Source organism: Pararge aegeria, chromosome 17, assembly GCF_905163445.1.
Source record: "Pararge aegeria chromosome 17, ilParAegt1.1, whole genome shotgun sequence".
Lineage (NCBI taxonomy): Eukaryota > Metazoa > Arthropoda > Insecta > Lepidoptera > Nymphalidae > Pararge > Pararge aegeria.
The window spans coordinates 5923602-5937667 of NC_053196.1; the positions used below are offsets into that span (position 1 = coordinate 5923602).

Here is a 14066-nt window from a genome sequence, read left to right on the forward strand (position 1 = left end):
AACTTGAATTCCATTTTTTAGGTCGGTTAGACATTAAAAATAGAATATGTTAGAATGTTTGTTTTTTTCGTGTTCCCTTATTCCTCCGACAATTGTGGATTGATTTCAAGAAAACTTCTGTATTACTTGAAAAGGGTGAACATCTTTTTAACGGCCGGGCCGAGTAGCGCAGTGGGCAGCGACCCTGCTTTCTAAGTCAAAACTGTGGGTTCGATTTCCACAACTGGAAAATGTTTTTGTGATGAACATGAATATTATTCAGTGTCTGGGTGTTTATTTGTATTTTATTCATAAAAATATTCATCAGTCGATCTTAGTACCCGTAATATATGCTTACTTTGGGGCTAGATGGTGATGTGTGTATTTTCGTATGATATTTATTTATTTATCTAGGTGGTCCCATTCTTTAAACACACCCCTAAACGAAAAAAAATTGACCGGTCTAAATGTGTGTAAAGATAACGAGTGGGCTAACCTGTTAGGGATTATGTAAGTCATACGCCCAATCGGTTTATACGGGACGTCCCACACTAAATCCCTTAAGAGCACGTCTTTGTCGGTAGGGTGGTAACAAGCCTCGGCCAAAGCCTCCCACCAGACCTGACCAGAGAAAGTTCAGAAATTATGAATTCCCAAATTGCCCCTGCCGGAAATGGAACCCATCCAGGGTTCGATTCCGGCAATATTCCCGTCGAACTAAAAACCACAATTTTCTTTACAGAATTCTATTTTCGTGAAGTATAGATACAGATTTGTGTATAAACATAATAAACACAAATGTCTCACTGCAGGGCAATGAACTCTTCTCTTACAGGGAACAAGGGTTTAAAGCTTAACCCCTTCACGCTGCCACTTAAATAACAATACAAACTTTTGCTAGGGATAATTTTAAATTGACTGTGGTTTTGTCTGGCGACCAAAGTTTCGACTACAGTACTTACGAACTATCTTAATGGCAAAGCCGTAACACGAAGCCATTTATTGTTTCGGTAGGATTAGGATTTTTTAAACTGACCCTTCTAGGTTGACTTTCCTATCGAAACTTCACTATACTAATACTCTAGTCCAACATTAAGAGGCTAACCTGAGAGAATAAAAATAAAATGTAAAGAACGATTTATTTTTATCTTTTCTCTGTTTTGTGGTAAAATATACAAAGCTACGCCAAGAATGCATTCTCCTTTGCTTTGATCTTTCTTCATTATGCAATGGGAACTTTAATGAAAGCCTCTGAAGCGTCGGAAAAACATACCTTTGGGCTAGTAAACATCTTCGTCGGCCCTGCGTTCCAGATCTTAAATGAATATTAAATGGTTATTAGCTAACAGATTAATTACTCTCTTCCATGCGGAAATAAGAAAGTTAAGTAATTAATCTGTTAGAGTTACAAAAACTGATTAAGTACGGCACATACTTGTGAGCCGGGGGTTCTATATTAAATAATAAATAAATAAATAAATATACTACGATAATACAAACATCGCCATCTAGCCCCAGAGTAAGCGTAGGTTGTGTTATGGGAACTAAGATAGCTGATGAAGATTTTTATTCGACGCAGAAAGCAGGGTCGCTGCCCACTGCGCCAACCGGCTGTATTCCAGCCTTCCAGGGTGTACATATTAAAGTGAAAGGATAAATTACTACACTAACTACGTGGTCGATATACCGCGGACGCGTACGAAGTGCTTCGCATCTTCGTTTCTGATCCGCACCGCTAGGATCTGGAATGCCCATCCAGCTTCCATTTTCCCCAGTGCCTACAATATGAGTACCTTCAAATCAAGAGTGAGACATCTTCTAGGCAAGCGCGCTCCACCTTAGGCTGCATCAACGCTTTCCATCAGGTGTGATTGCAGTCAAGCGCTCGTCTATAAACATTAAAAAAAATTGATAAATAACTAATCGTAAGTAATGAGTTGATGAGAACATGTTAGTTACGATAAGTTATTTACCATAGTTGTTAGTAGCCACTATGGTAAATGGATGGACGAACCAATTCGATTCATACGTTCCATTTGTATCATTTTGTGTCCTAAAAGCTATTTTAAAATAACTAGGTACCGAAATATATACTTTTTTTTTTACCATGGAAGATGGATTACGAATGATTGGTGTTCTATATTGAAATATCTTAGCAATGAATCTTTTAGGGAATTTAGAAATGTATCTAGTAGCAACACTGACTTCCGTACACACGACAATAATAAATTACTTTTTTGGTTAGACGTTGGTTTTGTGCGATGAATTGGCTTGACCTTAAGACATAAAAACCAATGTAGGTTTCAAAACATGTGGCAGTATACCCATATAATAGGGAACTCACCAACGTTCTCCTTCGGGTTAAGTGTCACCTTTTCAGCACCTTGGGTCGACAGCGGTCCATCTTTTAATAGCTTATCTTTATTTGTACCTCTAGTTCTTATACCTACGGAACTCCTCTTATGATAAGAGCTTACCAAAAAAATTCACTACCAGCGATAAGTAACGCTGATCATTCTTCGGAGAACATTCTTCATTTGCTCATTTCTATTACTGGAGTTTTACAACTATAGCCATAGCAGGTATAAATAAATTGGTATACCTAAATTTAAATCAATCAAAACATGTCATTGGCATCATCGTTATAAGCCCTTCTTTAACAACCCACGACAGTGAACGGGGGTCTTCTCAGAATTGGAAAGATTAACGCCGTAATCCACCATGCTGGCCCAGTGCAAAAATTGGTTTGATGTGTGAACCCCTATTGTATATGTTGTTTATTTTAAGTTCCTTAACTGATTAAACAAGTAATGTTTAATTATTTGAAACTCAATTTGCCATAACTCGTGACTGCTCGAGTCTCTTTCTCGAAGCTCGGTTGAGCTCGAGAAAGAGACTCGAGCAGTCGGTCATATTTATTTTCATTTTTGTGTGGCGACGGTTAAAATCAACTAACTAAAGGTATGGAGTTTCTAAGCCCTACTAAAAATTAATTGCATGATTCCGTAGTATAGTACAATGATAACAATCTTATACAATTGTTACACATGCAAATGTAAAAGAAAATCTCACATGCTATACACCTCGTAAAATACGCGATAACACTAAATAGCTCGATCATGGATTTACTAATTTCGTAGTACGCTAACTTCAACTCTATTCATAACATTTTAAAGCATAGTATTTAATAAACTTAGAAGGTTACTGCATGATATTAGGATAATGACCCCAATAGAGGATTGTATGTATGTTATGAAGTTCCTGAGCACACTCACAAGGACCAAAGCCGGGGACATCATCACGCAACAGATTTCTTCTTGCTGAGCTTGACTAATTAAATACAATCAGGGCCCTGATTTCCTATCATATTATGATGCGAATTACTACGTCACACATTTTAAAAGCAATGTATTAAATTGGTCTTATTTCTGGCGCCTAAGAGCGTGGCTAGTGGTTTAGTTACAGACATACAGACACATGAAGCTTAATATCTACGCCTCAGATTGATTGAAATAGGGCGGCACTTGTACGAAGTATTTCTTGCATGCCCTATGAAGTATTAATCGGTTTATCGACGATGATTTTCTTCTCACGATCAGGAATAAAAAAAAGATTTAAGTTATGATCTAAGTATTCAGTTCAACACCCCTCTTCTTCTCGGGTGTCGTACGTGGCGACTAAGGGAATATAGTAAAGAACGATTAGCAGCGTCGTCTATGCTACTACGACCATCTACTACAATCACTAACCCGTTAGCCCAGCGTGGTGATATGGGTAAACCCTCCCGTTAGCAGAGGTGATTATCCAGCAGTGGACTGTAATAAGCTATTCAATGATTGATGATCCAAGTAAATATTATAGGGTATCAGGGCATCGATATTAATTTAACACATAATAAATTTAAAAATTATGATGCTAGACTAATATTAGCAAAACAAAAGATCAATAATTCAGTCGCATTGACCCATATAGGGGAAGATGGAAAGTAACAAAAAGTCCGGAGTCGGAATGCAATGACTCCAATGCTTAGCTTTCAGTCACGCGATCCGTTCACGTCGCAAGCTTACTGCCAACTTGTGGACGAGTTAGGAAACAAATAGAAGGGGCACCCTTATTTAAAATCGATGCTTTAAATAACAACACTAGGAAAGAACTAAAACTCTTTAGTTTATTCATGAATACCTATCACAAGCCTTTGAATGTTTCATACAAATATTTCCTTCTATTATTATGAGGGGATTGTGATAACTATATTTGTTTGTTTAAAACTAAAGTTACAAGGGTTTCTATCACGCTCCGTAGCCTAACTGTAACTTTTTTCAAACTAGAAGTTATTTTTGTTGGTGGAATAACCGCCACCGCCAAAATGTAAGTTTGTAATTCCCTTTTGATCTCAAAATTAGATCAGAGTTCTTATTATCCGAAGATCTCGGCCTTATAGCTACGGGAATTCGAGTACAATTAATTCACTTACAATTCTTAAGAACACCCACCGTTTCTTTTGCAGCGCTCCATACCAGCAATTACGTGCACTTAATAAATATTCATACGAATTATTTGTTTCATATTGTCAGCTTTTCTTTTTTGCAATTCTATTTTCATTTTAATTTCGTAAATATCATGTTATACAATTACTAATTATTTGTTACTGTACTGTTATATAATATCAACTTATACTTAACACTATGTAGGTACCAAAAATATTTTGTCAGCTCTAAATCTTCTAAGAGCCAATAAGCAATTCCTTGGTCGCTATAACGACGGACAGCCCTACTGTTTACGAGCCGAACTATACACGAGAAACAGTAACGCACCACCTTCGAAACCGAACAACCGCCTGAATAGTGAAAAACAGTGATGCAAACACAATTTATACATTGACAAGTAGTATATCGATAAACAATCACCAAATAAATACATTTGAGGACTATATTACTAATAAAACTACACAAATATAAGATGTGAAAACTGAAGATACATAAGAAATAACTAATTTAGCCTTACTCATGCACGCAGTAGTCTGTGTTTCAAATACATCCGGGGCCCTTATTCATGAGTCGCTTACGTGATGATAACGCGGCACAAAGCAGAGTAAGATATCTTCCATTAATTCACCTTTAATATTTTTGGTTTATTTCTGAGTATCGTGACCGTTTCTTAATTAAAAATCTAGCTCACGATTGTTAAAACTCTAAAAGTGAAGAAAATGACAATAATTAAGATGAACGATGTAAAATACTTAGTAGTGCTGTCAATGATAATTATTTCGGTGTTGTCGGCAAGGGAACCTAAGCAGATAACATTGGCGAATCAAGGGACAATAGCAGGGATGTATATAACAAGGTTCAGGACAAAGAGAATTGTGGCATATGTGGGTATACCATACGCCCAGCCTCCTATAGACTTTAGGCGTTTCGCTCCACCAGAATACACTGATCTTCCTAGTTGGGAAGGTTTAAGGAATGCAACTATTTACGCGCCGGATTGCATGCAAAATGATCCAAAAAGGGAAGATATACAGCATCCTTTGAACAAACATGATGAACTGTTCACGAAACTGCTTGAGGCGCAGATGGAAGAACCTCGGAAAAAGGAGTACTCAGAAGATTGTTTGTATCTGAACGTCTATGTACCCGATGGTATGTATCTATTTCACATAACACATGTATTTTAGATAAACTGCTATATAGAAGTTTAGAATAATGATTTTGCGTCTGTGAACATCGGAAACAATCGTATTCTTCAATAAAAACAAGTTGTCGAAAGCATTTTTGGTCGTAAACAATCGGAATTTCAACATTATCACAAATAAACAGTTCCGATTATTATATTTGGAAATACAAATTTAACTGATGCACAATATTTATCCTGAAGTAGATACTGTAGGTTGAAGCGGTAATACCTCAGTGGCAGGAGCTTCAGTCTTCCTTGGGGCTTTTGGAAGGACCGATTTCGAACCCCAGCTTTAAACTTGTCTTAAAAATGCCTGAGAGCTCTCCGTTATGTTCTCAAAGGTGTTAGAGGTCTATCAATCAGCACTAGGCGTGGTGGATTACGGCTCAAACCCTTCTCATTCTGAGAAGAAACCCTTGCGCTATAGTGGGCCGGTAATAGATTGTTAATATACGCTCCATTCATATAAAAAACGTAAGACTAATTAACTATGTTAAAGATGTAAAAAACAATGTTTTCTATATTTTTGCTACTGATTAGAATATGTTATGTTTTAGTTGTTTAAATCTTCCTTATAAGAAGATGTTCGACAAATCAGATCTGTTAGTTACTTGAACCAGCGAACGAGAACCCGATCAGCAGGCCCCAAAAAAAATAGATACTAGAAAGAAGAGTAAACGAACAAATCTTGCAGCGGAGTAACCGAATTTATTTCAAATTTTGTTATTTAAACATTCAATCATAAACAATATAGAATAATAGAATTAGGCAATTTTCACACATCTAGTCACAAACATACTTCCACACTATCAACTTAATCGTGCTGCTGTCATTGGCGTTGATAACATAAAAGAAATAATTTATCAAAAATCATTAACATCGTTTTAGCCAATATTAGCCATTCGGCTATTTCGGCTTGCAGTTTTTCTTTAAAATAAATATTATTTCTTATACAAAAATAAAACTTAAATCTCCACTGACCGAGCAATATAACAGGTACCAAAAACTAGGTTAAATTTATGGTACAGTCAATTTGAATTATTTGAAACTTGGAAAGAAATAAATTTCCGCTCAACTGCCAATGGGTTCTAAGCAGTTTTAAGAAATACCTTAGAACTAAGAACTTACTCTAAATCGTGTTTGAAGAGACTTTTTAAAAAGATTCTGACTTTAATGGGCTAAAACAGCATACATATATATACAAATATTTAAAATACAAAGATAAATGTTTGTCGTCCTAGGCGACGTATACCTTCAGCGAAACGCCGAAAATACCTTGATTATATTCACCCATATTGGCCTACTTTTAAAAATTCACGTGCCCCTTCATCAGATAACATTGCTATTCGCCCCGTTTCTAGTCCACGTACAAATCAAATTGACCCTCCGGAATTAGTTAGTATAGACTTGATAGCTTGAAACGTATACATTTTTAGCGTTTGAAACATTGCTCTGTAATTGTTTTACATCCTCCAAAAAAGTCAGTTTTGGATTTAACAGAGCTGTGCCTACATGTTCAGCGTAACTTCATCATTGATTTTGATGAAATTTGGGACAGAATACAGAGATAGCTTGAATTTTTTTTAGATCATCATCATTATTCATAACATCATAACAACCTACAGCTACATCTACAGAGCACAGGTCTCAATTGAAAGGGTTAGGCCGTAGTCCACCACGCTGGCCCAGTGCAGATTGGTGCGATTCACGCGCCTTCGAGAACATTATGGAGAACTCAGGCATGCAGGTTTCCTCACAACGTTGTCCTTCATCGTTATAGCAAGTAATATTGTAATTGCTTAAACCGCACATAACTCAGAAAGCTCGAGGTGCGTGTTGGGTTTAGAACTCGGCCCCCCGAAAGTGAAGCCGAAGTCCTAACCAGTATCACGGCTTTTAACCAACCGTCCTTCAAATTTTTCTGCTATTTGATTCTTCTATCAGAATGTTCTGTATTATTAATTATTCGATTAAATTAACCACAATTTTTCCTGCCTTTTTTTCTGCTGGTGGCCTGGAAGAGGTCACTAGTTTAAAAAATATTTTTTTTAGATATTATTTGCAAATTTATGTTACGATTAGTTTCTGCAAAAATAAGATATTTTTTGGATATAGTACGAACATCATAGGGCAGTTTTACGAAATTTGTCGTCATGCCTATAACATTGTGGAGAAACAAGGTCCCGCAATAGCACGTACCCGCCTGCTAAACTTCATGCTATAGCACAATGGTACGGTTACCACTTAGGCTTGAGCCCTCTGGCGGCACCAGAAATACAGTGTATTACATAAAATAAATAAATATACTACGACAATACACATCGATATCTACTTAGCCCCAAAGTAAGGGTAGCTTGTGTTATTGGAACTAAGATGACTGATGGATATTTGTATGAATAATATTGTGTAAAAATATTTATAATATACAGATAAACAACCAGACACTGAAAGACATTCATGTTCATCACACAAACATTTTCCGTTGTGGGAATCTAACCAGGTTTAAGAAAGAAAAAAAGAACCAAAAAGCAGGGTCGCTGCCCACTGCGCCAATTGGTCGTAAAACATATTAGCTACTGCGCGTCTTTCGACATAACAAAAAACAATCCGCAAATGTAAGTAACGGGACCGCGAACAAAGTAAAGTCACGGACAACAGCTAGTAACTTATAATAATCTTTAACCAGTATCAGAGTCATGTCCTTCAATAGTTCATTAAAAAGTTCTTGATATCAATAAAATCACCCATACTTTTCATTAGTGTTGCCCAAATGCAAGAACAAGACGAGACTTAGCCAGTCTTGGTCTTGGTCTTGCGCCAATACACCTGGTCTTGGTCTTGGTCTTGGTCTTGCGCTCCCAGTCTTGGTCTTGGTCTTGGTCTTGCAGCAAGAGTCTTGCAAGTCTTGCAATTACCTATTAGTCTATTACTATTTATTAAAGTTTACTTTAAATCTTAGAAAAACGTATTAGAATTGGAACATTGTGAGCTTGAATTAACATAGCCATAGTAAAGATCAAGCAGATTAATAAATAACTGAAGATTTGATAAGAAATTCGAAAAATCAACTGACCTATATGTCGTTTTCCATGGAAGTAACTGTTTCTTAATAAACATTTATGATTTATAAGCTTACATTTGCTAAAACATGTAAAAAAACAAATTAATTACAATAACTTGACTGTATTTTAAAGAACAATACTTATCTGTCTAGAAAGAGATTGAACCCTCAACTTATAAGAAATTTAATAAAAGAGTTTTACGATTTATCATTTATTTGAATAAAAAATAAAATACAACACAAATCAACAGCTTTATCATTAGGTTATGATACTTTATATCAATTCTTTTGACCAAGAATTAATACAAAGTAACCATCTGGCTGACTCATCACTTAACCTATTTCTATGTTTTCTAATTACTAATCACGGGCCATTTTCGATAAAATCGGATACTCTGTCTCATGCGTCCTCCACCAATCTAAAATCACCAATCTGAAACTTATTTATTCTTTGGAACACCTGTAGGTACTCTTAAAATTCGAAATTATTTTGCATGAATAGTGTCAAATGTTATGATTTCGGCGCGGCGGCAACGATTGTTTTAGATTTCAAAAGAAGCCGCCGGCGCGTGTATCATAACCATGTACTTCCGAAAAGCGGCAAATTTCTTTGAGAAGTAAGTACAAAACCTTTGATGCCGCATTATCAAAGTGCCGATGGTTAAAACATAACTATGCATGCACTCAGTTTGATTTTAATAGATATTTTTTTATTCGCTATGTTTATGGTATTAGTCGTAATGCGCATAGGTCCAGTTTTTCATATTCTTTGATATAGTTTTTTGCGTCTCATAGAATTCCTAAGCGTACCTACCTACCTATACACCGAACTGTTACACCTAACTACTCCGTGAAATAGCGCTAAGTCCTAGCTGCAAGACGCAAGAGTCTTGCAGGCTATGTCTTGTTCTTGCTCAAGTCTTGCACGGTCAGTCTTGGTCTTGGTCTTGCTAAAAATACGCGGTCTTGTTCTTGGTCTTGGTCTTGCAAAAACGCAAGAACAAGACCAAGACTGCAAGACCAAGACTGAATTTGGGCAACACTACTTTTCATGTTAGGACTTCATAAATTAAGAAGAAACATTCTCAAATCAACCTTTGGTTAGATAAGCTTTTGGCATCCATTTTTGGCAAAAGCAATTTTCGCAAGTTTCTGTAACTCACTCCAGTTTCATAACTGGAAGTTAAATCAGAAGTTAGATGGATTGTCATAACAATATTGCACTTGATATGTTATTCCGCATTTATTGGGCAAGACTTACGTCTCAAGTAGTTTTAGGAGAAGCAATCGAGTTATCGATCGAATTTATTAATGTAATATTGGCCTACTTATTTCCAATATTAAAGTTTGAGCAGCGATTGCTTTTATATATGTGAACAATTTAACAACAAACAACAAAGCTATTTTGGGAATAAGGTTATATGTCCATAGTCGGATATGTCGCGGCACCATAGTTATTATTCAATACTTTCAGAGAAATAACTACTAAAAGTTTCCATAAAAGTACCCGGTGACAACCATAACATCAGCTGTGTTTACATTTAATGACAAACGGGCTTACTGATTATTTTGGAAACAAAAAATAATATTATGGATTTATCCCAGATAATATTAAAACAATAATTCGCGCACAAGTTTGAACGATTGTGTGCACACACACACACTGTAAATGTGATTCCACGTCATTACAATTCGTTCTTTTAGATGTATTTTTAGAGAACAGAACATAATAATAATTTATCTAGATGATATGATTGATGCCAAGGTACCAATTTTTAACATAAATATATAAATGAAAAACAACAAATAGATTTAAAACGTTCCCTGTAGAAAAGACAGCATTATTTTACTTTGCCAATTTAGTATCGTTCAGAGATTTGTGACAACACAATTTGCACCATTTTCTACAAACCCGTCGACTTAATAATCTACTTCTTTTTAGAAGTCCAGCAACAATATTTGCCCCTCTTAAAAATAAAGACGGTCGCCACTTAGGTCCTTTGTTTGTACATCAAATTTATTCTCGAGCGAAGAATGCAATCCACGCTCTAGTATCGGGCAAATTTCCGATCCTTTCGAAACCGCTGAACTTTTCAATCGTGCCTTGAGAGGGCATTAGCGGCCGAAGTGCTGTAATCGACCGTTCGGTTCTGTATTATGTCCTACGCGACATTTTTGAATTTAATAGTGCTTCAAATATTTTGTAAACTAATGCTTGAAAATCTTAAGAAAATTCAATAACCTACTAGACATTATATTTCTTTAACAATCGATTTCATCCTTAGCGAATCGCAAAATAATATTATCCTCCTATCGACCCATCACCCGCCCACTGCGGGGCACGGGTCACCTTCCACAATGAGAAGGGGTTAAGACCGTAGTCCACCACGCTGGCCCAGTGTGGATTGGTGGACTTCACTTACCTTTGAGAACATTATGTAGAATTCTCAGGCATGCTGGTTTCCTCACGATGTTTACCGTCGAAGCAAGTGACATTAGTAATTTAACGATATCCCACTTCTGGGCACTGCCGACCTCGCTGGTTCAGTGGCCAGCGCTGTGCCTTTATGAGTGGAAGGTTTGATACCCGCAGGGTTAATTTAAGTTATTTTGAATGGCCGCCAGGTGCTACGTTTTATATTACTTCTGCACACAGGCCTTCGAATTTCCACCATTCAGATATTTTGAAAAAAAAATTGTAACATGATATTATATTGTTTAAATATCATATTGTTCACAAAATAATAGCATACGTTTAAACCAAGCATTTTTCGATGCTTCGTTTAGGCGTGGGTCTTGAGTAATACGTTTTGTTATTTTTCCCCGAGATAAAACATCAATCCCAAACGTCTTTGGCAAAAACACGTATCGCATTTCCATTTCATCACACACCTAAAGAAAATAATGATATTATTTACTTTGGCTTTCGCGTAAAAAGCAGCGGGGTTATATTAATTTTTCTTTTACAGAAAAAAAGAACTGAATCGAATGAAGTCTCATTATACTATTTTATAAACGATTTTATTTCCGAAGCGATACCTAATTCGGTTTTATTTTAAACTAATGTGTGTACTTTATAAAAATTACGCAATTCTGATACTCGACTTAGAGAAATTGAAGCCTTAAATAAGACTTCACTTTGTTGTTCGTTTTCTGTTCCTCTGCCAGTCTATACCCGGGACGTCAACTCATTAGCATTCCACCACAATGCTCAAAACTGCGGCATGGAGGCGACAAAAATGTCGTCCGTGTCGCTTTGCTTACCAAAAAACTGGTTATGATGATATAAGTTCAAAATAAAAATACAAAATTAAACAGTTGATGAGGAATTTAAGTAAAGTTTCGATATAGTCAACTATTTCTGAAATGGAATAACTTATAAATATAATTTCACAATTCGAGTAACACCAAGTAAGAATTCAGATGATTACTACTTGGGTTGATGTGGGAGGTCACCCGTGAACTGTAATTATGGGTTATGGGTTGATATCAGCGAAGTTGGTTACACAGGTATGAAGTATCTACCTACCTAGAAGGTAGGTGGTGATACATTTTATCCTCTTTAAAGTTGAAGACATACTTGTAAACAATAAAGAACAAGTAGGAGATATAATATCCCAATTTCTTATTAGTTACAAAACAAAGTCTACATTTACTAACCGTGTGAGAGCGAGCACCATTAATAAACAGACTTATAAAAGATAAAGTGCGAGAAATCGTTTACCGTCTACCGATATATTTCCAACGCTCGGACCAAGATTTTCCGTTTCCTAAAGTACGGTATATTTGATATAAGTAACATATACTTCGATATAGGTTGTACTTTTGATACCAAAAACCAGCCAAGTGAAAGTCCGACGAGCTTGGAGAGGGTTCCTATAAAATTCTAATTGAAACTGGTTGAGTTTTTTTTTTGATAGTGTTACATTTTAATTTAGAACTAAAGTAAAGGCTTTTAAACTATAAAAAAATATTTTTAATAAAGGAAATGGAAGGGAGAGGACATTCCTAAGGTCGTCTCTTGTAAGGCTCGAACATTGACGGTACGGTAACGGTACTAAGAGTACCAAATCTCTCTCCAATACTCTTAGTACCGTTTGGATTTGTTGGACTAGATTTTAGTCCGTACGCCCCGTGACTGTGGATACAAAATTCTTCCAGATGAATTCCGATGAATCGTAGACTTTGTCTTCATCTGCGAAGACACTGTGCAGAAGGTAAATCTGTATTTCGTACTGCATTGTCGGTCATAAGCCAATGTTGACAAAATGTTGCTAAAACATTCCTTGTATCCTGGTGACGAGAACACGGTTTGCTTATTGCTCAAGAAAATGAACTCTTGAGCTCGAAAATGCAAAGGGATCGTAAGCTTTAGAGTGCCTAATGTGAGGCCAAATCTCGAATCAGGCGACATTTGGAGTGATGGGGTTTTAGACGGTTACGCCTTCGAGGACTTGTTGTGACCCCAAGTCCAGATGACGTCAAAAATCGAAGACCTCGAAGTTGTTGTACAGGGATTGATTGTGAGTCCTGTAAGGGGAATTGTCAGTGGTAGTAAAATCGGGTCGTGAATCATGTATTTAGTGCTCCTCTTATTGAAAGAAGGGTGCTAAGATCGGGTTAGTTACATACTCGGGAAACTTATGTCATTATAATATCTATTACCAACAATATTTCAGCGTTTTCTGTCGTGCAGTTTCGATATAACACCTACACAAACCGTCAGATATGCAGACAAATATTCTTAGATTCTATATAGTTTCTTTTAATGTTTTCCAATATGATGGACAGAGTAGAGAACCCAAAAAATGTTCTACCTAAAATCTCGTTTGACAGCTACGCGTTTGATGTGTGATAGTGGACATTTGTCAAATTGATCGTATCAGCATCAAAAAGAAACGTTATTTGCAATAGATATAGACTGGCTATAATGGGGGAATTTTTCTTTTTTTTTGTTTACGTTTATTTCTCGTACAATTTCATATCGTCTTCGTTTTCATAACAATGTGTCAAAACTGCACAAAGCAGACAGAACTTCGACTAGAACAGTGAATTATTTAGTCGTCGAGCCAATACCTATCAATATAAGTACAAAAGGACGTTAAGGCAAAATTTATGGTATTAACTGCAACCATCTTTGAAGTCGTGGTGAACGGTGAAAAAATATCGGGAGGAAACCTGCATGCCTGAGAGTTCTCCGTTATGTTCTCAAAGGAATATGAAATCTGCAAATCCACACTAGGCCTATTAGTACGAGTTTTTACTCAGTTGAGGTATCAGTGATTCAACCAAACATAGTATTTAGCTATGATTTCTGTCACAATCGTGTGAATAGTTTTTTTATTTTTATTGT

The 14066-nt window shown here is 36.3% G+C and overlaps 1 protein-coding gene across 1 annotated transcript in view; it reads left to right on the forward strand.

The window, feature by feature from the left end:
- Nucleotides 1-5233: 5233 nt before the first annotated feature.
- The window catches only part of LOC120631126 (carboxylesterase 1C), a 33809-nt gene continuing 24976 nt past the window's right edge, over nucleotides 5234-14066 (forward strand). The window contains exon 1 of the mRNA XM_039900573.1: nucleotides 5234-5618. Coding sequence (XP_039756507.1) covers nucleotides 5234-5618 — 385 coding nt within the window. The remainder of the gene's footprint in view (nucleotides 5619-14066) is intronic.